The sequence below is a fragment of the Narcine bancroftii genome, chromosome 1 (assembly GCF_036971445.1).
Source record: "Narcine bancroftii isolate sNarBan1 chromosome 1, sNarBan1.hap1, whole genome shotgun sequence".
Classification (NCBI taxonomy): domain Eukaryota; kingdom Metazoa; phylum Chordata; class Chondrichthyes; order Torpediniformes; family Narcinidae; genus Narcine; species Narcine bancroftii.
Genome location: NC_091469.1, coordinates 69026432 through 69049700, shown reverse-complemented (window position 1 = coordinate 69049700; position 23269 = coordinate 69026432). Strand labels below are relative to the sequence as shown.

At 42.9% G+C, this 23269-nt stretch overlaps 1 protein-coding gene across 1 annotated transcript in view; it reads right to left on the bottom strand.

The window, feature by feature from the left end:
• Positions 1-2921: 2921 nt before the first annotated feature.
• The window catches only part of LOC138759307 (fructose-1,6-bisphosphatase isozyme 2-like), a 79780-nt gene continuing 59432 nt past the window's right edge, over positions 2922-23269 (bottom strand). Inside the window, exons 6-7 of the mRNA XM_069929518.1 lie at positions 5299-5418; positions 2922-3563 (exon numbers count right to left, since the gene is read on the bottom strand). Coding sequence (XP_069785619.1) covers positions 3369-3563; positions 5299-5418 — 315 coding nt within the window. The 3' untranslated portion in view covers positions 2922-3368. The remainder of the gene's footprint in view (positions 3564-5298; positions 5419-23269) is intronic.

Genomic DNA, 23269 nt, shown 5'->3' with positions numbered 1-23269 from the left:
TTGCCGTGTTTTGAGCTGCAGAGCACAGCTGTTACAGCCCACTATGGATCCTGCCCCTACCTTGAAGGGGTCATGGAGGGAGAGAGGTGATGGTGTCATCAGCCTGCCCCTAACCAGCGGCTTGCAGTAGTTGTCCATTCAGGTCAGGCAGCAGAGCACTGCACTCCACCAATTAATCCTTCCCCACCACCCCCCAAGAAGGGTTGGAATTGGCGTCTCAGAGCCAGCCACCGCATTCAGAGAGGTAAGTCTTTAGGAGTAAGGGTGAAGAACTTCTGCCTTTACAGACTGGTGTTTTCCCTGCTTCAAAGTGCCTACTGTTTTTGAGTACTAGTAACCTGAAACCAAGGGTTCTGTCTGCATATTGGCAATTTAAACCCAGTGCATGAAATTCGTCCATCTTGTACTATTTACATCTGGGTAGTGTGTGTATATTCCTGCTTACTGACTATCTATACCCTTTAAGTAAAGCAGCCACATCCAACTCCTTTACTGGCCTCAAACAGTTTTTGTGATTGGGGAATTCAGTTGTGTGAGAAGATTCATCTCAGCATGCAATGTCTTGCCCCTTATTCTTTTAATTATGACCTCGTTCTGGATTTCCCTTGTATTGGGAACACCATTTCTGCATCTAACCTGTATGAATTTTGTGTCCATGAGATCTGTTCTTGTTCTTTAAATTCAAAGAAGTCTATCCAGTCTTATTTGGAAGTCGATTCTTCCATCCTAGGAATTTGTGGCAAACCTTTGTTGCAGCCCGATTGAGAAGAATGCAATTACTTGAGTAGGAGACAAAACTGCACATAATATTCAAGGTGTGGCCTCATTGGTGATCCTATATAGCTGTAGTGAAAGTGCTCTGCTGTATTCACAACCTCAAATTAAATGTGGTGGTTACTTTCCAATCTTAAATGATGGCCCAGATTTTGTTGCACCTCCTTTTTACCTATTTATTTTCACCATTCAGATAATTGCATTCCTATTATTGCCACTAAAGTGGATGACCTCATTTATCTAAACCAGTTTTCAAACTGCCCCCAAACTTGCATTCCATCTTGAGTACCCTTGCTAATCGGAGCACTTGTGGCACAGGGATTGCTTAAGGTGGATTAAGAGTTTGGGGTCAGTTTAAAAACCACTGCTCTAAATTGTACTGCATCTGCCATTCATTTGTTCAATCTATCTATAAGTAGGTAAAAATCTGGCTCCTGTTTAACCCCATCTTCCCTCAGCGCTCTCTCTTCCCTTTCCCCTCTGTCTCACAGAGCCAAAATCAATTCTCACTTTTCCTCTCATCACATCTAATCTACACTTTTTGGCTGTTGGGACCTGGACGCTTTTTTGTTTCCCTCTCCCATTCTTCCCCTTAACTTCATTAAGGCTGCAAGCCTTTTGCTTGTACTTTGAAGGTCTCTGGCCTGAAAAGTTGGTAATCTAGACATGGAGACTAGCTGAGCTCCTCCAGCATTTCTCGTTTTTTTAACTACAATCTCAGCATCTGCAAACTTTTGTGTGTGCACGTAGCAGCATTTTGCACAAGGTCAAATGTACAAACTATTTCAACCCAAGACAAATTGGGAGAAAGGTGTTCTTGAGAATGGGCTATTTCAACAATCTGCCCAGAATTTCTCAACTGTATAATCCTCTTTCTCAGCTCCTTAACAGTCTCTGAAAAGATCCCATTGGACCTGCTTCCACCACCATTATTGGCAATGCATTCCATGCACCCACCACTTTGGAACAACATACCAATTTATCTCTTGCATCCCCTGTGCTCCCAAGCACCTTAAAATTATACCCTCATGTCAGCTATTTCAGCCCTGGGGGGGAAAAAACCTCTGGCTGTCCATATGATCAATGCCTCTCATATCAGGTCATCCCTCATCCTCTTTCTCCAAGGAGAAATGACCAAATTCACTAAAATCTCAAGGCATGCTCCAATCCAGGAGCATCCTTGGAAATATCCTTTGCACCCATATTTTTTCTTATTGTGAGGTGACTAGAACTAAACAATACTCCAAGTGTAGTGTAACTAAGATCTGGTATAGCTGCAATGTTAACCTCGTGGCTCTTGATCCCATGATAAATGAAGGCCAACACACTATACACCCTAACAGCAATATCAACCTGTGCAGCAACTTTGATTGTCCTAAGATTGTTCTCTACTGACATTTTTTAAACCTGAGGTAAAGATTGTCTATTCTATCTTTGCCTACCATAATTTAGTAGATTTCTATCAGTTCTCCCCTCAGCTTTTGATGCTCCATTGAAAGCTACTGACATTTGTCCAACCTCTCCTCTCTTCTAATCCAGACAACGTCCTGTGAATCTCTTCAGTACTATTTCCAAATCTTTCTCTGCATCCTTTCTGTAATTAGGCATTTTGTGACAAATAAACTTAATGGGGTAACCTGAATTGTACACCATATACACTAATGGGATGCCAATCAAGAAGGCTGTTTCACCCTGATGGTGATCAGTTTAATGATTGTTGCAGCTATCCTCTTCTTAAAGTCTCTTGATGTTGGGATTGAGTACACACACAAACATGCTGGAAAAAGTTTGCAATTCACATAACGTCCATAAGAAATAAAGGGTAACCTATTATTTCTTGAGGTATGATCAGTTAGGTCTGTGGAATACCCTTGTGAAATTTTGCTGCCCATAGAAATTTTACCTTGTGCATGTTCCACCTCCGCATTCAAGCCAGCATACTTACTCCTAACCCATTTGTAATTAACCATTTCCACATCTTGGGAGTCTCCTCTCAGTAAAATTTATCATTGCCTTTAATGCACCAGCACACCCTTTGGTCAATTTAGAAAAAGGCCTTTTAAAGATCAAGGCCTCAGATAAAACCGTCTCCTGTGCTGTAAATTCCTATGTATAAAGTAATTCTGAAAGTTATTTTGACATTTGGCTCATTTTATTTTTGTAAATTTCAGCTTATTAGTGATTGCAGGAAACATTTAGAATATCAATATTCCAAATCTGATAAATATTTTGTAATAAAATTTTACAGTACAACTGATTATCCAAAATCCTCAGTTATCCAAATTTTTTTGGTGAGAATTGAACATTATTTCATGCTTAAATAAACCTTCCCTTATTGTTTGAATAAACATTGTTACAAGTGATTTGCTACTCAGCTGTTTTTAAAAATTGATCAGTTCTCTGAAAATATTGCTTGGAAAAGGCCTGGTCCTGACCCTTTTGGATAATGGGAGTTATACTGTACTTTTTTCAAACAAGTTATTTTTGTTTGTCGACAATTTATGCTCTTGTATTAAATATAATCCTCTTATTAAATCATACTTGGCTCTTTTGTATCTGTTTTACAAGCTATATAATTAATAGGATTTGACAGCTCATGCAGTAATTTGGTGTTTCTTTACAAGGGAAAGGAATTCCTCAACATCATCTGGTGATCCCATAATTAGTGGAACTCGCTGATGAATAGATTCTGGCTTCACATCGAGTATTGGCTGGGTTCCTGTCGAGGCTATTCCGCCAGCCTGTTCCATGATAAAAGCCATTGGGTTGCACTCATACAGAAGGCGAAGCTGTATGTGAAGGACAAAAAAATTATTTATCATTTACTGATGATATTATTTATATTTAGCAACAGGTTGTGGCATATGAGACAGGTTAACTAATAGTTGATAAGATGGGAGTGATGTACTGATAAGTGTGAATACATTTAACACATGGAAATGTAGCTCAGAATTAGGCTATTCAACCATCCAAGCTTCATCTGTTATTCATGTACATTACATCCCTTAAATCAGTGATTCTCAACCTTTTTTCCACTCATTAGTAATTTTATACTAATCACAGAGCACCTATGGCATAGGAAGGGATTACTTAAGGTAGTATGTGAGTTGAAAAAAGGTTGAGAACCACTGCTTTAAACTGACTATCTACTCTAGTTCTAGTTAGCTTAAATAGAGTCACGTAATATAAACCTAGCTATTTATGTCCAGTGTTCCAGCAACAAAATCAACCTTGCCTTGGATAGCAACAAATGCTACATAAGCGATAAGTTTATTGTCAAGGTACATATTGCACCAAAATTTTACTTACTGCAGCCAAACAGGTACATCATTGCCATTGGTGCTCTGTGGTTAGTAAGGGATTACTTAAGGTGGCATGTGAGTAGAAAAAAAGGTTGAGAACCACTCTCCTAGAGCAATGGTTCTCCCAATCATATACTGCCTGAAGTAATCCCTTACTAATATCAGAGCACCTATGGCATCCAACAACAACCTTGCACTCAATGTCACCAAAACCAAAGCTGATTGTTGACTTCAGGAAGGGAAAACCAGAGGTATATGATCCAGTGATCATTGGGGAGAAGGTGATCAAATTTAAGTTCTTGGGAGTCACGATCTCAGGATCTTTCCTGATGCAACATACCAATGGTAAAGAGAAGAAAACATGTCAGTGTCTCTACTTCCTCAGGAGTTTGCAGAGGTTTGGTATAACACCAGAAACTTGCAAATTTCTACCGATGTGTGGTAGAAAGTGTGCTGACTGGCTGCACAACAGTCTGACATGAGAAATCAATACCCCTGAGCATAAAGCCCTCCAAAAGGTGGTGGATACAGCCCAGGACATCACATTGAGAAGATCTATAGGGAACACAGCAACTATCAAGGATACACACCAGCCAGCTCTGTTCTCGCTGCTGCCATCAGGAAAGATGCATCAACAGGTTCAGGAATAGCTGCTCCCCCTCCACCATCAGACTCCTCAATGACGAACTCAATCAGGGAGTCATTTAAGCACTCTTACTTGTGCTCTTTGTTTGCATGTGTACAGTTTTGCATTACCAATAAGTGGTAATTCTGCCTCACTCACAGGAAAAGAATCTTAGGGTTGTATGTGATGTCATGTATGCACTCTGACAATAAATCTAAAATTTGAGTGGAAAAAAAACATTGAGAACCACTGTCCTGGAGCCTGAGAGCTCTTATGCAAATTGTGAGGATTGGCACAAGCTGGAAAGGATACAGTTCATAGTCATCCAAAATGGCAGGTTTCAGACAGGCATGGGTGGGGGGTGGAAAGGAAGGGGTGGGTGCGACAGCCCCACTGAAGGGTAACAATGCCCAAGCTCAGATCAAACACCAGTCTCCTTTGCAAATCAATCATGAGCTAAGCAACAGGAAGCCTTGCGAATACTGTTTATCCACCCCAACCAGCATAAGAAATGCAGATTTCTGTTTATTTGTAGCTGTGCTTATATTAAAAATACACCTGCGTCCTAGGACTGCACTCTTTCAAGTCGACACCTACCTTTCCTTTTGGAGTTTTCTTATTGGCAGGATACAAAAAGATTCCCCCATACTTCAAGGTTCGATGAACATCTGCCACCATGGACCCAACATATCTTGCACTGTATGGGGCAGTGCCATCCTGCATAGACAAATTACAATATAGATTCAATTTTATGAAGCCGCAACGAACTTTACACTCCATTTTATGTGATGTGTATGTATTCCATGAATAAATAGTTGAACTATATAATTTTCACTTGGAAACAATAGTTTGCTAACATTTAGTTTCATCATTTCTGATTTAGTGGGAGCTTGAAACTTCTGTATGACCTCTTAAATGCAATTCAACCCATCATATTAGTTGGCATTAGTAGGGGATGGGGATGATTTGCAGGCTGATAACATGCTTGACTTTTTTTCTTTCAAGTTATTTTTCTGTATATCTAAGCAATTTTTTTTTGTATTTCTGCATAATTGCCTGAACCAAGGCAAGGAACATCAATTAATCAGAGAAGCAAAAAGCACAGCTTCACTCTCTGGAAACCTTTGACAGTGGAACGAAGAGATTCCTGAATGCGACTACCACCAAATTTCCCAGCATTATCCCTCATGCACCATTGAGAATTTTTGCCAGCTTCCTCACTTCAAGAGTGTAAAACAGCATTGCAGGAAATTCCATATTCCCAGCAGAACAGGTATGAAATCGGTATGGTAATTATAGTGCTTTGAAGTCCAATTTGTTTATCATGCTTCGTGACATTTTGGCTTTGTTAACAGTGCTGTGTGAATGGCAGTGAGGAAATGTACAGGAGGGAGATGGATCAGCTAGTTGAGCGGTGTCACACCAACAACCTTGTCCTCAACGTTAGCAAAACCAAGATGTTTGAGAGCTTCAGGAGGAAGTCAGGGGAACACGAACCAGTCTTTATAGAGTCAGCGCAAGGCTTCTGCGGGCATTCCCCCCTCCCCCCCCAAGTGAGGTGCTGTGCTGTGCCCCCCATCACTTACCGTCAGACCTGCTCCCACCACCTCCTGTGTCACTAGAGTCTAGATTGATGCATGCTAGCGACTCTCCACCCACGCCAGGTGTCTAATGATGCTTGATGCCATAAAAGCAGCGCTCTCAGAACCTATTCCCCCCTATCCCTCCCCCCGCTGGTGAGTTTATGAGTATTACACCATGCCTTCCCCCCCCCCCCCCCACAAAACGCTAATGCCACCCACTAACATTCTCTCTGGCACGACACTGGGTCCTCATCAAAGGGTCAGCAGTTAATAGGGTCAGAACCTCAAATTGCTGGTGTGGGGGGGGGGTGGTCAACATCTCCAAGGATCTATCCTGCAGTCTCCATGTCAATGAAATAATGAAGAAGGCACTCCAGCAGCTATACTTTGTGAGGAGTTTGGGGAGATTTGGTATATCACTGAAGACTCTCGAAAATTTCTACAGATGTACCGTGGAGAGCATTCTGGCCGGATGCATCACTTCTTGGAATGGAATTATTGTGATTGTAAGTTGTCCTTCTTCATTTATTCTATGCATCAAGTACAGATTTTATCCTTTTCTAGCAATATATACTCAATTAACCGAAAAGAATACATTTTAGTCGATGGAAATCTTAAATGCAATGGCTTCTCTGATCCCCTCATAAAAATGCATGTATGTTAAGGCCATCATAAATGCTACAAACCTACTGTTTTTGTTTGAAATGTAATTAGCCTCATTTTCCTGCTCTCACTTTTCAAAAAGATTTCTAATTCTCTTTTGAACATTACCAGTGAATTTACTGCACTGTAGCCGCACACAACTCAAAAGAAGACATGCACACGTAGTGTAGTCATGTTAAGTTCTGAGTTTTATTAGGGCTCAGGCCCGACTTTTATACTTGCACTATTCCCGCCGTGGCCCCCCTTGGTTGACATCACAACATGAATAACAAAAGCAGGTTTCCTGCGTAAGGGTACTCTTTCCTGCATAACAATGCCCTTCTTCCCCATGCGCTGTCCCTGTCTGTTGGCTGCCCAGCAAGACTAGCGCCAGGGATGGCAGGGTTGACATATGCTGAAAGGCTAGAAAAACTGGTCTTGTATCCGATGGAGTTTAGAAGGATGAGGGGGGACATGATTGAGGTATACAAAATTATCAGCGGGATAGACAGGGTGAAGTCGGATTACTTGTTCCCAATGATGGGGGAGACGAGGACTAGAGGGCATAGTTTAAGAATACAGGGTAGGCCCTTTAGGACGGAGATGAGAAAACATTTTTTTACCCAGAGAAGTGTGAATCTGTGGAATGCTCTGCCACAGAGGGTGGTAGAGGCAGATTCGCTGATTATGTTCAAAAGAGAGTTAGATAAGACTCTAGTGGGCAAAGGAGTTAAGGGTTATGGGGATAAGGCTGGAAAGGGGTACTGATGGTAGTGATCAGCCATGATCTGTAAAATGGCGGTGCTGGCTCGACAGGCCGAAGGGCCTACTCCAGCTCCTAAAGGCAAAGGAGGAAAAACCCAACACCCAACCCTAACAAACTAATTTTCCCCTGCAACCGTGTCTGCCTGTCCCGCATCGGACTTGTCAGCCACAAACGAGCCTGCAGCTGACGTGGACATTTACCCCCTCCATAAATCTTCGTCCGCGAAGCCAAGCCAAAGAAAGAAAGATTGTCTATTTTGGGGTCACTGGCCATTAAGCTGCCCTTGTCATTGGTTTGCTTGTTGGTGCCAGTGCTGCTGCGTGGACTGCTGGCCTTCGGTTGTGCTTGCCGCCTTGAGTGCCGGCTTGATCGCCACAGTGGTGGGCAGCCACAGGATCACCCTTTTCCACAGTGCATTCTAAATCCTAACAACTATGTATGGAAGTACAATTCTCAGGTTCCAAATACTGCCCAAATAATTCTTTGTGGTGGCACACATCTCTTGTGGTGAACTGGCCCCGCTTGTATCGCCGTGCTGGCGGGGCAGCCACGGGAAGATGGCGCCGTCGGGGGACCTCAGTGCCTCGTGTCTTAGGCCACAGCGTGCACCTCGGGCTGACGTGATGACATCACCGCCAGCGTGGGGGAAGAGCTCATGCCATCCTTAAAGGGCATGCGTGAAGTTTGAATAAACTAGTTCAATTAAAACCCCTCAGCGTCCTGTGGTGTGTTTCAGAGTTAATAGCTGCCGCTACAACATGGCATTTATTCATAACTTTACACATTTAAAATCACTCTGAAGATTATCATGTGCTGTTCAAAGTAAAGAAATTTTGTTTGAATATTCCAAGCCAATTTTTTTATTTTAAATTAAAAAATACAACACAGTCACGGGCCCTTCTGGCCCACAAACCTTCAATTCAGGTGCCACCCTTTCATGAAGGATGTCATAATTAAACCCAATCCTGTGAAAAGTTAAAGTCTAACAGTATACATCACTTGAGTGGTCCCTGGATGACAGTATTGGAATCTTTCCTGACTCTTTATCCAATAAGTCATGGATCTAACAGCAATTGCAATACCTCAGCCAGCATTAATTGAGCACAGATAAGAAATTGTTACCTGGATCTTTCTAGTCTATGTGTTTAGCACCATGTAATGCAATGCAATCAAGTTAAAGGAAATTAGTTCCCTGCAAAATAGAAACTAATTACATTTATTTCTATATTCAAAATATTTGCCTTGGCAAACTGTGTTTCTATAACAATGGCCATCTGTTGTGAGGATTAAATATCTAGGTTGTGGAATACAGAACTAATGTCATCTAGTAGATGGCTCAACCTTACAGATCATCAACATTATACAAAAAAACAGATTTAATTGAAAATATTTAGGTCTTTCAGTTTCTATTTTCAGAGAACATTAAACATTCTAAGCATCCATCTTGAAAAAATACATGGCATAATGGATAGAAGGATTTCAAGGAGTAACTCACTCGCTACACTCTCTTTCATCACAGTCAGTTGGAGATGGGACTATAGGTGGCTATTCTATGCTGAACATTCTCCCCACAAAAAGATATTGGAAGGATATTTCCAATTCATATATTTGTAGTTTCACCTTAAGAAATGTTACGTAGGGGAAATCGAAAATACTTTGCACTTTTATTCCCCAGTTGTGCCATCAATATGATTACAAAATGTTAATTGGACTTTACTAGGCCACAAGTGAATCTGCCAACATGGCATCTGCAAAAAGAACCACTGAAATCCTATCAATATTATTGGGGAACAATAGGAATAAGAATCAAAGCTTCTGTGATGTTGATTAAGGAAATAAATGAGAACAGAGAGTTCAACAAAAGAAAAATCATTTAATTTTGCAAATAAGAAAATCCAAAAAGTTCTTCTTGTGGCAGTCATACTTCGTCATGTTGGCAATCCGACGTCACATTATAAAAGCCCTCTCGACTGTGGGGCAGCATGGTTAGTGTAGCAGTTAGTGCAATGCCTTTACAGTGCCGATGTTTGAATCCCACGCTGCCAGTAAGGAGTTTTTACGTTCTCCTCATGTCTGCGTGGGTTTTCCCCAGCGTCCCGTGTTTCCTCCCACCATTCAGAATATACTGGGGGTTGTAATTAGGTCAAAATGGCCTGTTACCATGCTGTATGTCTAAGTTAAATAAATTAACTTCCATTGACTTAAATGGAAATGTCAACCACATCTTTTACACATTTACCTAGAAATATCATGTCCAGATCAAAGTGGAGAATAAGAAATTAGATCATGTCAAAATCATCTCTAGTTTTCATGTTCAACAGTATGTGCAGTGCAACTAGACCAGACAGCTAGGCAACAGTACGAATAAATAATATAAAAAGCATTAAATAATTAATTTTTACTTGACATGCAGCTTTGCAGAAGAAAACTGCAACAGGTTCAGGGATAATATAATAATGTAGTTCCAAATTTAGTATCATTAGTGAATTTTGTGGCATTAAATGAGTAAACACATTCTCATATTAACAACATTGGAGCTACCAATCAAAATTTATTTTGATTTCTGGTTTCTTATTAGTTCTTGATTTCAATTCATTTTTTAATAACCATACATTAATTTAAGGTAAGTATTGACCTGGTTTGTATCTGCAACATAAAAACCACACAATGTAGAAGGAAACTATCAGACGCCCCTGGCATTTTATCCAATTAGTACAATTTCCTTGCTTTTCCCCATAATCCTGCAAGTTGATATTGAGCCAGAATTAACTGAGAGTGAGTCTCTCATACTTAATGCTGACCCACAAAAACCTGTTCAAACCTGACTTCTGCAAATCTCGTTATTAACCTGCTGCTGTGCGCATTTTCAATCCACAGTACTAAAGTGTTGAAAGAGATAAAGCTTTGCATGCATAAATGTGGTCTTGTGGTGGAGCTTCAACACATCTCACCCATAAGAGTGCGAGAAAGTTTCACAGCTGGCTCAGCAGTACCCCAGTTTACCCAGGTGTCAAACCTATCTCAAATGTTGATATCTTAATCTTCCTGGCATTCAGAAAAACATGAAAACTACTAGAGTCAGCAATTATTTAAATTATTTAAAGAACAGCACAGAAACAGCCTTTTATCGAGAAACAATGTACAATTTCAATTTGTCTGATAAGACAAAGGAAATCAATTATTAAATGTTTAATCTGATGTTGATTCTGACAAAGTGGCAAGTTGCGTTAAATGTCATGCTAACTGTCTTCTCTCTTTGGCTTGGCTTCGCGGACGAAGATTTATGGAGGGGGTAAAAAGTCCACGTCAGCTGCAGGCTCGTTGGTGGCTGACAAGTCCGATGCGGGACAGGCAGACACGGTTGCAGCGGTTGCAGGGGAAAATTGGTTGGTTGGGGTTGGGTTTTTCCTCCTTTGCCTTTTGTCAGTGAGGTGGGCTCTGCGGTCTTCTTCAAAGGAGGTTGCTGCCCGCCAAACTGTGAGGCGCCAAGATGCACGGTTTGAGGCGTTATCAGCCCACTGGCGGTGGTCAATGTGGCAGGCACCAAGAGATTTCTTTAGGCAGTCCTTGTACCTTTTCTTTGGTGCACCTCTGTCACGGTGGCCAGTGGAGAGCTCGCCATATAACACGATCTTGGGAAGGCGATGGTCCTCCATTCTGGAGACGTGACCCATCCAGCGCAGCTGGATCTTCAGCAGCGTGGACTCGATGCTGTCGACCTCTGCCATCTCGAGTACTTCGACGTTAGGGATGAAAGCGCTCCAATGGATGTTGAGGATGGAGCGGAGACAATGCTGGTGGAAGCGTTCTAGGAGCCGTAGGTGGTGCCGGTAGAGGACCCATGATTCGGAGCCGAACAGGAGTGTGGGTATGACAACGGCTCTGTATACGCTTATCTTTGTGAGGTTTTTCAGTTGGTTGTTTTTCCAGACTCTTTTGTGTAGTCTTCCAAAGGCGCTATTTGCCTTGGCGAGTCTGTTGTCTATCTCATTGTCGATCCTTGCATCTGATGAAATGGTGCAGCCGAGATAGGTAAACTGGTTGACCGTTTTGAGTTTTGTGTGCCCGATGGAGATGTGGGGGGGCTGGTAGTCATGGTGGGGAGCTGGCTGATGGAGGACCTCAGTTTTCTTCAGGCTGACTTCCAGGCCAAACATTTTGGCAGTTTCCGCAAAGCAGGACGTCAAGCGCTGAAGAACTGGCTCTGAATGGGCAACTAAAGCGGCATCGTCTGCAAAGAGTAGTTCACGGGCAAGTTTCTCTTGTGTCTTGGTGTGAGCTTGCAGGCGCCTCAGATTGAAGAGTCTGCCATCCGTGCGGTACCGGATGTAATCAGCGTCTTCATTGTTGGGGTCTTTCATGGCTTGGTTCAGCATCACTATGCTAACTGTAGACCTTCAATATTTATACCATAGCAAATTACAGTAATTTCAATGTTCTCTCTTTGTTTTCACATCTTTTACAGATCCATTCCACCTGACTATTTGGTTATCTCTAACTCTACAATCTACCCCTCTGATTCTGAGGAGCTTTTGAATTCTATTTCCACTCCAATAACGCCAGGAACTATTTCTTCAGCTGTAACGTCAGCATTTTCAAATTCCTTTTCTTAACCTCATCTCCCATCAGAAAACAAAACATCTTTTATCTGCACACTAAGTCTCTGTACTGTTCCAAGCTTTCCTTTTTGGTGTCCTCAAAAATATTGTTTTACAAGATAATGACAAATAACACCCTGTGTTGATTTCTGGCAGAGTGGCTGTAAAGGGGTTAATTTGTTTGCTGCAATCTAGCAATAGTGATGCTGCAGCTTTCTTACAGATCAAACAACACAGGTTCAATCCTGATCCCCAGTATTGTCTGAATGGAGTGTGCATATTCTTCCAATGGTTGCATGGGTTTCCTCTGGGTGCTCTATTTTCCTTTTTCATCCCAAAAACCAGCTGATTGCTTGGTTGGATCCTGACTTACCCCTATAGTAGGTAGCTGGGATTTCAAAATCATTGTTAATGACCAGTCAGGGAAAAACAATTATAAGCCCCTTTTCCACGAACACCTTGACCCAGGAATTATCTGGGTCAGGCTCCAGCAGAAAAAGAAAACTGTCAGCATGCCGGCACCAAATAACGTCATTTCACACCATGGATTAACCTTTTCAACCCCTACTCATATCCCTGGCATCAGATGACACCAGCGCACTGATAAAACCAGTGAAAAAGTCACCCATTACCAGTTGAAGGTAAAACACTTCCAATTCCGGGGATGAGTTGTGTCCCAGTTAAGGGTGGCCCAGTGGAAATGGCACCAAGGGCTTCCTCTCTTGGGACATTCCACAGCCAAATAACTGGGTTGCCAATGGAAAAGGAGCTCTAGGGAGTATGGGGAAATGAGATTTCTGTAAGTTGGGAAAGATTAAATGAGATGAGTGGCCTTCTGCATCATAAGAAAACTGAAAGGTTAAATGTTTGACAACGCTAGATAAGGAAATGTAAGGTTGTCCAGGCTTCCTCCATCATGAAACATTTACCTTTAAGTAACGGATCAGGGTCATCATTGATTCCCATCATAGACATGTGTCTTACTGAAATTCATTGCCAAGAGTCTAAATGAACAAAGCAAGAATTTTGGTGCCTATGTACAATGCATATGACAATAAACATTATCATTGTTATGAACTACTACTTAGGGCAAGCTACCAGAGATATTAACTACTACTTCGGGCAAGCTACCAGAGGTATTAACTACTACTTCGGGCAAGCTACCAGAGGTATTAACTACTACTTCGGGCAAGCTACCAGAGGTATTAACTACTACTTAGGGCAAGCTACCAGGAGGTATTAACTACTACTTAGGGCAAGATACCAGAGTTATTAACTACTACTTAGGGCAAGCTACCAGAGGTATTAACTACTACTTAGAGCAAGCTACCAGAGATATTAACTACTACTTCGGGCAAGCTACCAGAGGTATTAACTACTACTTCGGGCAAGCTACCAGAGGTATTAACTACTACTTCGGGCAAGCTACCAGAGGTATTAACTACTACTTCGGGCAAGCTACCAGAGGTATTAACTACTACTTCGGGCAAGCTACCAGAGGTATTAACTACTACTTAGGGCAAGCTACCAGAGATATTAACTACTACTTAGGGCAAGCTACCAGAGGTATTAACTACTACTTAGGACAAGCTACCAGAGATATTAACTACTACTTAGGGCAAGCTACCAGAGGTATTAACTACTACTTAGGGCAAGCTACCAGAGGTATTAACTACTACTTAGGACAAGCTACCAGAGATATTAACTACTACTTAGGGCAAGCTACCAGAGGTATTAACTACTACTTCGGGCAAGCTACCAGAGGTATTAACTACAACTTCGGGCAAGCTACCAGAGGTATTAACTACTACTTAGGGCAAGCTACCAGAGTTATTAACTACTACTTCGGGCAAGCTACCAGAGGTATTAACTACTACTTAGGGCAAGCTACCAGAGATATTAACTACTACTTAGGGCAAGCTACCAGAGGTATTAACTACTACTTAGGACAAGCTACCAGAGGTATTAACTACTACTTAGGGCAAGCTACCAGAGGTATTAACTACTACTTAGGGCAAGCTACCTGAGGTATTAACTACTACTTCGGGCAAGCTACCTGAGGTATTAACTACTACTTCGGGCAAGCTACCAGAGGTATTAACTACTACTTCGGGCAAGCTACCAGAGGTATTAACTACTACTTCGGGCAAGCTACCAGAGGTATTAACTACTACTTCGGGCAAGTTACCAGAGGTATTAACTACTACTTAGGGCAAGCTACCAGAGGTATTATCTACTACTTCGGGCAAGCTACCAGAGGTATTAACTACTACTTCGGGCAAGCTACCAGAGGTATTAACTACTACTTAGGGCAAGCTTCCAGAGGTATTAACTACTACTTCGAGAAGCTACCAGAGGTATTAACTACTACTTCGGGCAAGCTTCCAGAGGTATTAACTACTACTCGAGCAAGCTACCAGAGGTATTAACTACTACTTAGGGCAAGCTACCTGAGGTATTAACTACTACTTCGGGCAAGCTACCTGAGGTATTAACTACTACTTCGGGCAAGCTACCTGAGGTATTAACTACTACTTCGGGCAAGCTACCAGAGGTATTAACTACTACTTCGGGCAACCTACCAGAGGTATTAACTATTACTTCGGGCAAGCTACCAGAGGTATTAACTACTACTTAGGGCAAGCTACCAGAGGTATTAACTACTACTTCGGGCAAGCTACCAGAGGTATTAACTACTACTTAGGGCAAGCTACCAGAGGTATTAACTACTACTTCGGGCAAGCTACCTGAGGTATTAACTACTACTTCGGGCAAGCTACCAGAGGTATTAACTACTACTTCGGGCAAGCTACCAGAGGTATTAACTACTACTTAGGGCAAGCTACCAGAAGTTAATGCATACATACATCTGTCATGATAATTCAGGGAAGTCAAGTTTTCTGAAATGAATTGGGGAGAGCAAAAATATCTGTCATTAGTTTTGCATGTGATTTTAAAATCTTCCAAACCATATCTAATCTGGAGAGTAACTAGTAAAACAACTCGTGAATGTTGAGCAACCTCAGTCAACAGTCAGAACAAACTAGTTGCACATTTAGGTTGTTCAAAGTTCAAACTAGTCTTAAACAATGAATGGTCTGCCCATGCTTTTAAAGTTGATTTGTTCCCATGTTGCTACAAAATAATTGAAAATGGATAAAGAAATACCAAGGCTGTTAGGCCATTGCATGGATTAACTGACTATAACATTTCATCTTGTTCTGTAAGGTACACTCATCTCTGGAGCAGAAGGAAGTTGATTTCAGAATTTGAATAAATAAACTCATAATGTTATAGAAGGAGGCCATCCATATCATCAGGTCCATGTTATCTCTGGGCAAACCTATCCCATTCCCCCTTTACCTCCTTCTATTCCTCTTATTCTCATTGTCAATTGTTACTTTTTTCACATCCAAATAACATGCAGGCTTCCTCGCATTTGCATTTGTCATCTGTTGGCTACCTACTAAATTTACTTGGCATGAAAAAGAAAACCATGCTGCCATTATCATATCAGTGGGTTTATTTTCTGCATTCGGGACTGTGGCCTGAGCAAAAGTCTCATATTTTCCATCTTCATACAACAGACATTCTGCATGTTTCCTCAAATGTAAAGTTCAATATGTCAGATAGTTTTGCTTGAGTTCACAACCAAACCATTCCACAGCATCTCACGGAGAGGGATCTGGAAACCACGTAATTTTGCCAATGTCTTTAGTGTGACCCTGTTGATAATGGTCCTTTCTTCTGTTTCTGGCTGCATATGCCAAACTTGTCCTTGAAAATCCCCAAGTGCTCTGCATTCACAAAGTTTATACAATGTCCCTGTCTGTATTTTGTGACACCAATAGACTCACTATACTCTCGTTCATTCCCAGCTCTAGCAGCCACAATATTGCTCTCCTCCCTTGACAAATCACCCCAATACTTTACTCGGCATCCTACTCCAGGATCTCAACATCTGGAGTATCTTCACTCTGCAGGGCTAATAGATAAAACTCATCTTTCTCCAGTTTGTCAACGTATCCTTCATATCTGCTATTATCATTGCTCTACCCAAAGAACTCCATTCTCCAATATTTCACAATTGTTTGGGGTCCTACTACCTTCACAAGCATCAATGTCATAAACTCATTACACCTTTAGTGTCCATGGCACTTTGCTATAAAATATCAGTAAATGAGGTAGAGCTAATAAATTCTCATGAAGGTGGTCAACACTCAATCACAGGAGCAGGTGATATAACATCGCACACACTACCTTTATTTCATAAGGCACACTCAGTTCATGAAAGTAAATTCATTGATAGTTACTGCACAGGGAAGTGCCAATGAAAGGAGCAACCAACATTCATGCCACCAAGTGTAGGACTCGCTACAGGATAGTGCAGAAGTCCCAAATTTATTATTACCTTAAGGGCAGAGCTACAAGCAAAACGGCTGACTCAAGTTATGGTCAGCAAAAAACTGCTTTAATCAGTTTTACAGGCAACTTTTATGTTACTTCCGGTTCAGTTATCCCTAAACCGGAAGAGATGTCGCAATGTTCCTGATACATTCCCCAGTCTGCTGACTGTCCCTGAGACGAAGGAGGTCCAGCGCCATCTTAACACGGACCCACGGAACGTGTGGTCAGCAGTAATCACGGGGGTGATTCGAACATGAAGTCCCACCCCTCGGCTTCTGCTACACTACTCCCCCCCCCCCCACCAGATTTGTCACTTGGTACAATAGTCTGAGTCTTAGGTTGTTTTGGGGGGGGGGTGGACCATGGTGATGCGGAGGTGGAAGCAGCACTGGCTCTTCTGTGTTCACATGGGCGGTTTTGAGTTGGTCTCTGGTATAAAGTTCATGTTTGACCCAATGTCCGAGAGCAGGGTGGATCCATTGTTTTTTAGCACTTTGTACGAACTGATGTAGGGATGCTGCAGCTGTGTTCCCTGTATCAGGTGGCGGACCAACACAAAGTCTGCTGAGTCGAAGTCCACCAGTACGTGCGTGGGTGCTGAGCCATGTCTTGTGGCTGGAATTGGGGCCAATGCCCCTAGTCACTGGCGCAAGCGCTGAAGCTCACTGATGCTGTGGAGTTCGTACTGGTGGGTGATGGTGGAATGTCAGTGGGCACCAACAGGGGCGTGCTGTAAACCAGCTCAGCTGATGAAGCTTGCAAGTCCTCTTTTGGAGTGGTCCATATCCCCAGCATCACCCACTGCAGTCCTGTGAGTTGTGCACAGGGCCTGTTTCAGGTGTCTGTGAAAACGGTCCATTAGTCCATTGGATTGCGGGCAGCAGGACATGGTGAAATGGAGTTGGGTGCCACAGAGGTGAGACAAGGCCGCCCACAGTACCAAAGTAAACTGTGCATCTCTGTCAGAGGTAATATGCACTGGTACCCCAAATCTTGCCACCTAGGTAGATAGGAAAGTCCTGGCACAAGTTTTGGTTGTTATAGCGACCATGGGTGTGACTTCCAGCCAGTGGGTGAATCGATCGACCATGGTGAGGATGTATCTGTGGCCGCATGATATGGGCAGGGGTCCAATGATATCAATGTGTTGGAACCTCTGAGTAGTCGAGGGAAAGTCCTGCACCGGGCTCTTGGTGTGTTTGTGGATCTTGGCTGTTTGACAAGACAGGCAGGTCTTTGCCCACTGGGAGACTTGTTTTTTTAATCCATGCCAGACAAACTTGGATGTCATAAGTTTGATTTTTGTCTGTATTGATGGGTGCTACAGCCCGTGTACCTGGTCAAAAAGTCTTTTGTGCCACAGTGTTAGTACTGTGGGCTGGGCTTTACCTGTGGAAATGTTGCAGAGCAGTGCAGTTCTCTCTAGGCCCATTTCAATTTTTTGCAACTGGAATCCTGTTATGGTGGTCTGGGAAGCTTGCACTTCCGCATCCTCCTGCTGGGCCGTGGCCAATGCTTTCAAGTCCAGGCCCCCAGTGATGGAGCTGATCTCAGGTCTGGAGATGGCGTCTGCAACGACATTGTCTTTCCCCGACACATGTCGAATGTCAGAGGTGTGATAGTACAGATTCTATCACCAATGTGTATATGTACAGATTGTAGTGTAGGATGACTGTGATTGGCTGAGAGTGTAGCCACACCTACTGGCAGGTCTTAAAGGATTGCTCCTAGCCAGACCAGGTCATTCTGGACTGGTCAACCTACTTGTGATATGCTCCAGTCTTTTAGTTAATAAAAGCCTTGGTTTGGATCAACAAGTCTCTGGTTTTTTCGACGCTCACTACAAGAGGTGAATCTGAAAGGAAAGGCAGATGTTGCTGTTGTCTCGCTGTCCATGGATCCGAGATTTTTGATGGGGCAAAAGTGAGGGGTTTATGGTCGGTAAATGGAATAAACTGCTCTCCCTCTAGGAAATGGCGGAAGTGTTTCACGGCCAGATAAACTGCCAACAGTTCCTGATCGAAGGCGCTGTATTTAAGTTCTGGGGGCCGTTGATTTGCTGTTCCAGGACTGCTCCTACTGCTGTGTTGGAAGCATCTGATGTAAGTGCCAATAGGCCAATGCGTGGGTGTGCTAACGCGGCTGCCTTAGCTAATGCCTTCTTATCTTCCCAGAATGCTGTCTCTGCCTAAGGCATCCAAGTCAACAGCTTTTGTTTGCCCATCAAGAGATGGAAAAGTGGGCGTAATATCTTGGCAGTAGTGGGAACAAAATAGTGGTAGAAGTTCACAATGCCCAAGAACTCTTGCAAACTTTTGATGATGGAGGGCCTTGGGAAGTTCCAGACAGCTGCCACATTAGTTGGCAATTGGGCTGCTCTGGTGGATGTGACTCTGTGCCCGAGAAATTCAATAGTGTCCTTACCAAGTTCGCACTTGGCCGAGTTGACGGTAAGACCGAATTCTCAGAGCTTCCTGAATAAGAGTCTGAGGTGCTGGCCACTAGGATATCATCCAGGTAGATGAAAATGAAGGAGAGGTGTCTGGAAACTGCGTCCATTAGGCATTAGAAAGTTTGTGCCGCATTTTTCAAACTGAACAGCATTCTCAGGAATTCAAAAAGTCTGAATGGGGTTATAATGGCTGTTTTTAGCACGTCATCTGGGCGTATGGGGATTTGGTGGTAGCCTTTCACGAGGACTGCTTTGGAAAAGAGCCATTTCCCATGAGGTTTGCAGCGATATACTGAATGTGTGGTATCGGGTAGCAATCTGGTACCGTCACACTGTTCAGCCTTCGGTAGTCGCCACATTGATGCCAATCCCCTGCTTGCTTTAGGGATCATATGTAGGGGAGGTGACCAGAGGCTGTCGGACTGCCTGACGATGCCCAGCTCCTCCATGGTTTTAAATTCATCTTTAGCCTGTTGTAGACAGTCGGGGAAGTCTCCTCACCTTGGTGTGGATGGGTAGTTCCTCGGTTGTCACTTAATGTTGGATGTTGTGTGGCGGGGTCTTCAAATGAAAATCCGTTGTGAGGATTTTGAGAAATTCAGTTAGGACTTTAGCAAATTTGTCTGTAGCTAGGGTTTGTATGCACAGGGCTGGCCGCGTACTAGGCGTGAGTGGGCATGTCTGGAAAGTGGAGGCATGGACTAACTAGCTGCCGCTCACATCAACCAGTAGGTTATTGGCCCTCAGGAAATCTGCCCCTAGGATCGATTGGCGTATGGCTGCAATAGTAAATTCCCACCAGTAAGCTGAGACTCCCACTAGCAAATGGACTGACCTGGTGCTGTAGCTGGCTATAGGCTTTTGGTGGCTGGATGCTGCTTTCGGCTCCTGTGTCGACCAAAAATCTTCGTCCAGAGATCCATTTGATGGTACAGAAGAGGCCCGTGTGTTTGCCAACCACTGCAGCCATTAGTGGCGGCTGACAGTGCCATTCCCTGGTTGTCGGCCAAGTAGGTACATGGTGGGATGCAATGGGGGATGTTCTGGCCCCACCTTCTGTGGTAGAAACACCACCCATCTCGTTGGTGGCCTTTGGGTCCCCCTGCCTGTCTAGGGTTGTGAGTGGTTGCTGAGGTGGGCGAGGTAGTCACTGTATAGTCTGTCTGCCTCAGCTGCTACCACATGAGAGTCAGAAAAATCCACATCAGACAGGGGAGGTGTTGTAACAAGGCGGTTTTGAACATCAGGCACTTGTATTGTCTGTTGGCTAGCGCTAACATTTCAGTCATTAGCTTAGAGGGGGACCTGTCCCTGAGTTCGTCTAGGTTGAGGAGCCGCGTCCCCCTTTCCAGCTCGGTCATAGAGCAAGTTCGTAGGAGGTCAGTCTTGAATGCCACATACTGATCTTCTGCTGGAGGGTCGCTCTGGAACACTTTGACTTTTGTGGCCAACTCTTTGTTTAGCGACATGACAAGTACCAAAACTTTGTAGCTTCGCTGGTAATATTGCAGAGATGGAACTGTGCCTTCGCTTGGATGAACTGCGCGCGTCGTCTGTGTGACCAGAACTCTAGCATCTTAATGGCAACAGCACTCAGAGCTGGTTCATCTGCTGTTGTGAAGGGTTCAGAGACATCTGAGCCATCAGGGTCACCAATGTAGCGCCTTAAGGACAGAGCTACAAGCAAAACATCTGACTCAAGTTGCGTTCTGCAAAAACCTACTTTAATCAGTTTTACAGGTAACTTGTATGTCCCGAAAATTTGAGCGTGATATTGATCCAGCCCAATGATGTAAAATATTATTTACAATGTGAAATACACTGTCTAATCAACACCAAGCTTACATACACACCCATTAAAAAAATGAACTAGAACAGTCATGCTTTCCCAGGTCAAGTGACAAGGGATGCTTGTGCAACAGCAAAAACTAAACTGCTGGACGAAGTCAAACAGCATTTGTGGAGGCAAAGGGATTGTTGACAAATTTGCATCAGGATGAAGAGGGTGGAGAGTATAAAGAGGTGAGAGGAAGGGGTGAGACAGGGGTTGGTGGGTGATAGTTGGAATCAGATGAGTTGGGATTGATGAGCACACAGAGCCAAGTGGGGAGGGGGTAATTTATAGATAGAGGCTGGTGGGTGATAGGTGGAAACAGATACAAAGAACAAATATATGGGCAGATGGGGCCAGGTGGAGTGAAAAGGAGAAGGGTCAGAGGCTGGAATGTGATATTGAGGGAAGGATGGTGGGCAATGGAATCAAATGAGCAAGGGGATAAGAAGGGTAGGCCAGGGGAGATCAAAACTCATTAGCTTCTGTCTCTAAACTATTCCTCCCTTTTCCCAAACTAGCTCCCTGCCTGTTATCCCATTTCACATGTTCCCACCTCTCTGTCTCACCCCTCTCACCTCTTTACACTGGCTATCTTACATCCACAGTTTCAGTCCTGATGTAGAGTTACAACTCCTTGTGCTTCTTGACCTGCTGAGTTCATCCAGATTTTATTTGCTCCAGATTCCGGCATCTGCAGTTTCTTGTGTCTCTACAGTACCTGAGCATACAGTATAGAAGTCAAAGATACATTATATATCTTTGTACAAAATTATGGAATTGGTGGTTAGTAGATCATAATTCTTTCCTATTAATACTCAGGACATTTTAATAACATTTTTATCATGTGAAAGCCAATGCCTGTGTATTTGAAGTCCATTCCCCAGCTCAAAGGATCAAAACAGTTTTCCTTTATGAGTTTATGATGCTGCTTGAGAAGGTGATGAAACAATTGTGAAATATGAGAGAATGGAGTTCTCTAGGCAGGACAGTCATAATAGCATATGTGAATGATAATTTGGAGAAAGATGAGGCATCTTATCTATTGGCCCTGCAAAGTGAAGATGGTCCAGATAGCAAACAATAATGTTGTGATCCTGGATCAAGTGAACCTCAGTGATAACACTTTGGTTCTTGTCATAGGTTTTTGGCAAAGTGCAGGCACCTGAGGATGTAAGCACTGCTGCCTCTCCAGCACAGCACTGTATTAATGTTGCATCATCAGCTTCAGAATGAGTTGTTAAGCCAGGGGCAAAAACATTCCTCCTGGATGGATGCAAGAATCTTAAGTATAACCAGAAAAGAGCAGCAGACATTTTTCAGTTTTTATCTGATGCTTAGTTCTTAAATAAAACTTAGAACAATGAAGTTCATCAGCAGATTCTAGGATCTTAGCACCTGCTGCACATCACTGGACTGCCATGTTATTCCAGAATCTGCAGCTTTTGTGTTGCTCTGCAGGTTTCCTGCCTTCCTTTTAAGTAGACATTTCAGGTGTTTCCAACACTATAGCCATACAACATATTTTGATGTTCCAAGGTGGAAAAAGGCAAATCTTTTTCTAAATAAAAACATAAAAGTCTGCGGATGCTGTGATTGTAGTAAAACACAAAAGTGCTGGAGTTGGTTATACATCTTTACCACTTCGGGATACTGAGAGACCTGCTGAGTTCTTCTAGCAGTTTATTGACTTTTTTAAAAGCAGTGAATAATTAGATTACACTCAAGATCTCAATCAATAAATCAACATCAATACATTTTCTGCAAATCATTTGTTTTACAGTCATAGAGAGCATGGAAACAAGGCCTTCAGCCTGTTGAGTTTCAACAACCATAAACTACCCATTTATACTAATCTTCCATTAATGCTACATTCTCAATTTTTTTCAGATTTCAGATTTATTGTCAGAGTACATACATGACATCACATACAACTCTGAGATTCTTTTTCCTGCAGACAAAATAGAATTACCACTTATTTGTAGTGCAAAAAAAACTGAACACAACGTACACATGTAAACAAACTGCAATACAGAGATGAAAAAAAAGGTGCAAATGTAAGAGTCATTAAGTAAGTCCCTGATTGAGTTTGTGGTTGAGGAGACTGATGGTGGTATTCCTAAACCTGGTGGTGCAAGTTTTGATGCACCTCTACCTCTTTCCTGCTGATAGCTGGGAGGAGTAGATTCTTGATGATTGCTGCTGCTCTCTGACAGCAGCGTTCCCTGTGGATGTTCTCTATGGTGGGGAGGGTTTTGCCTGTGATGTCCTGGGCTGCATCACTACCTT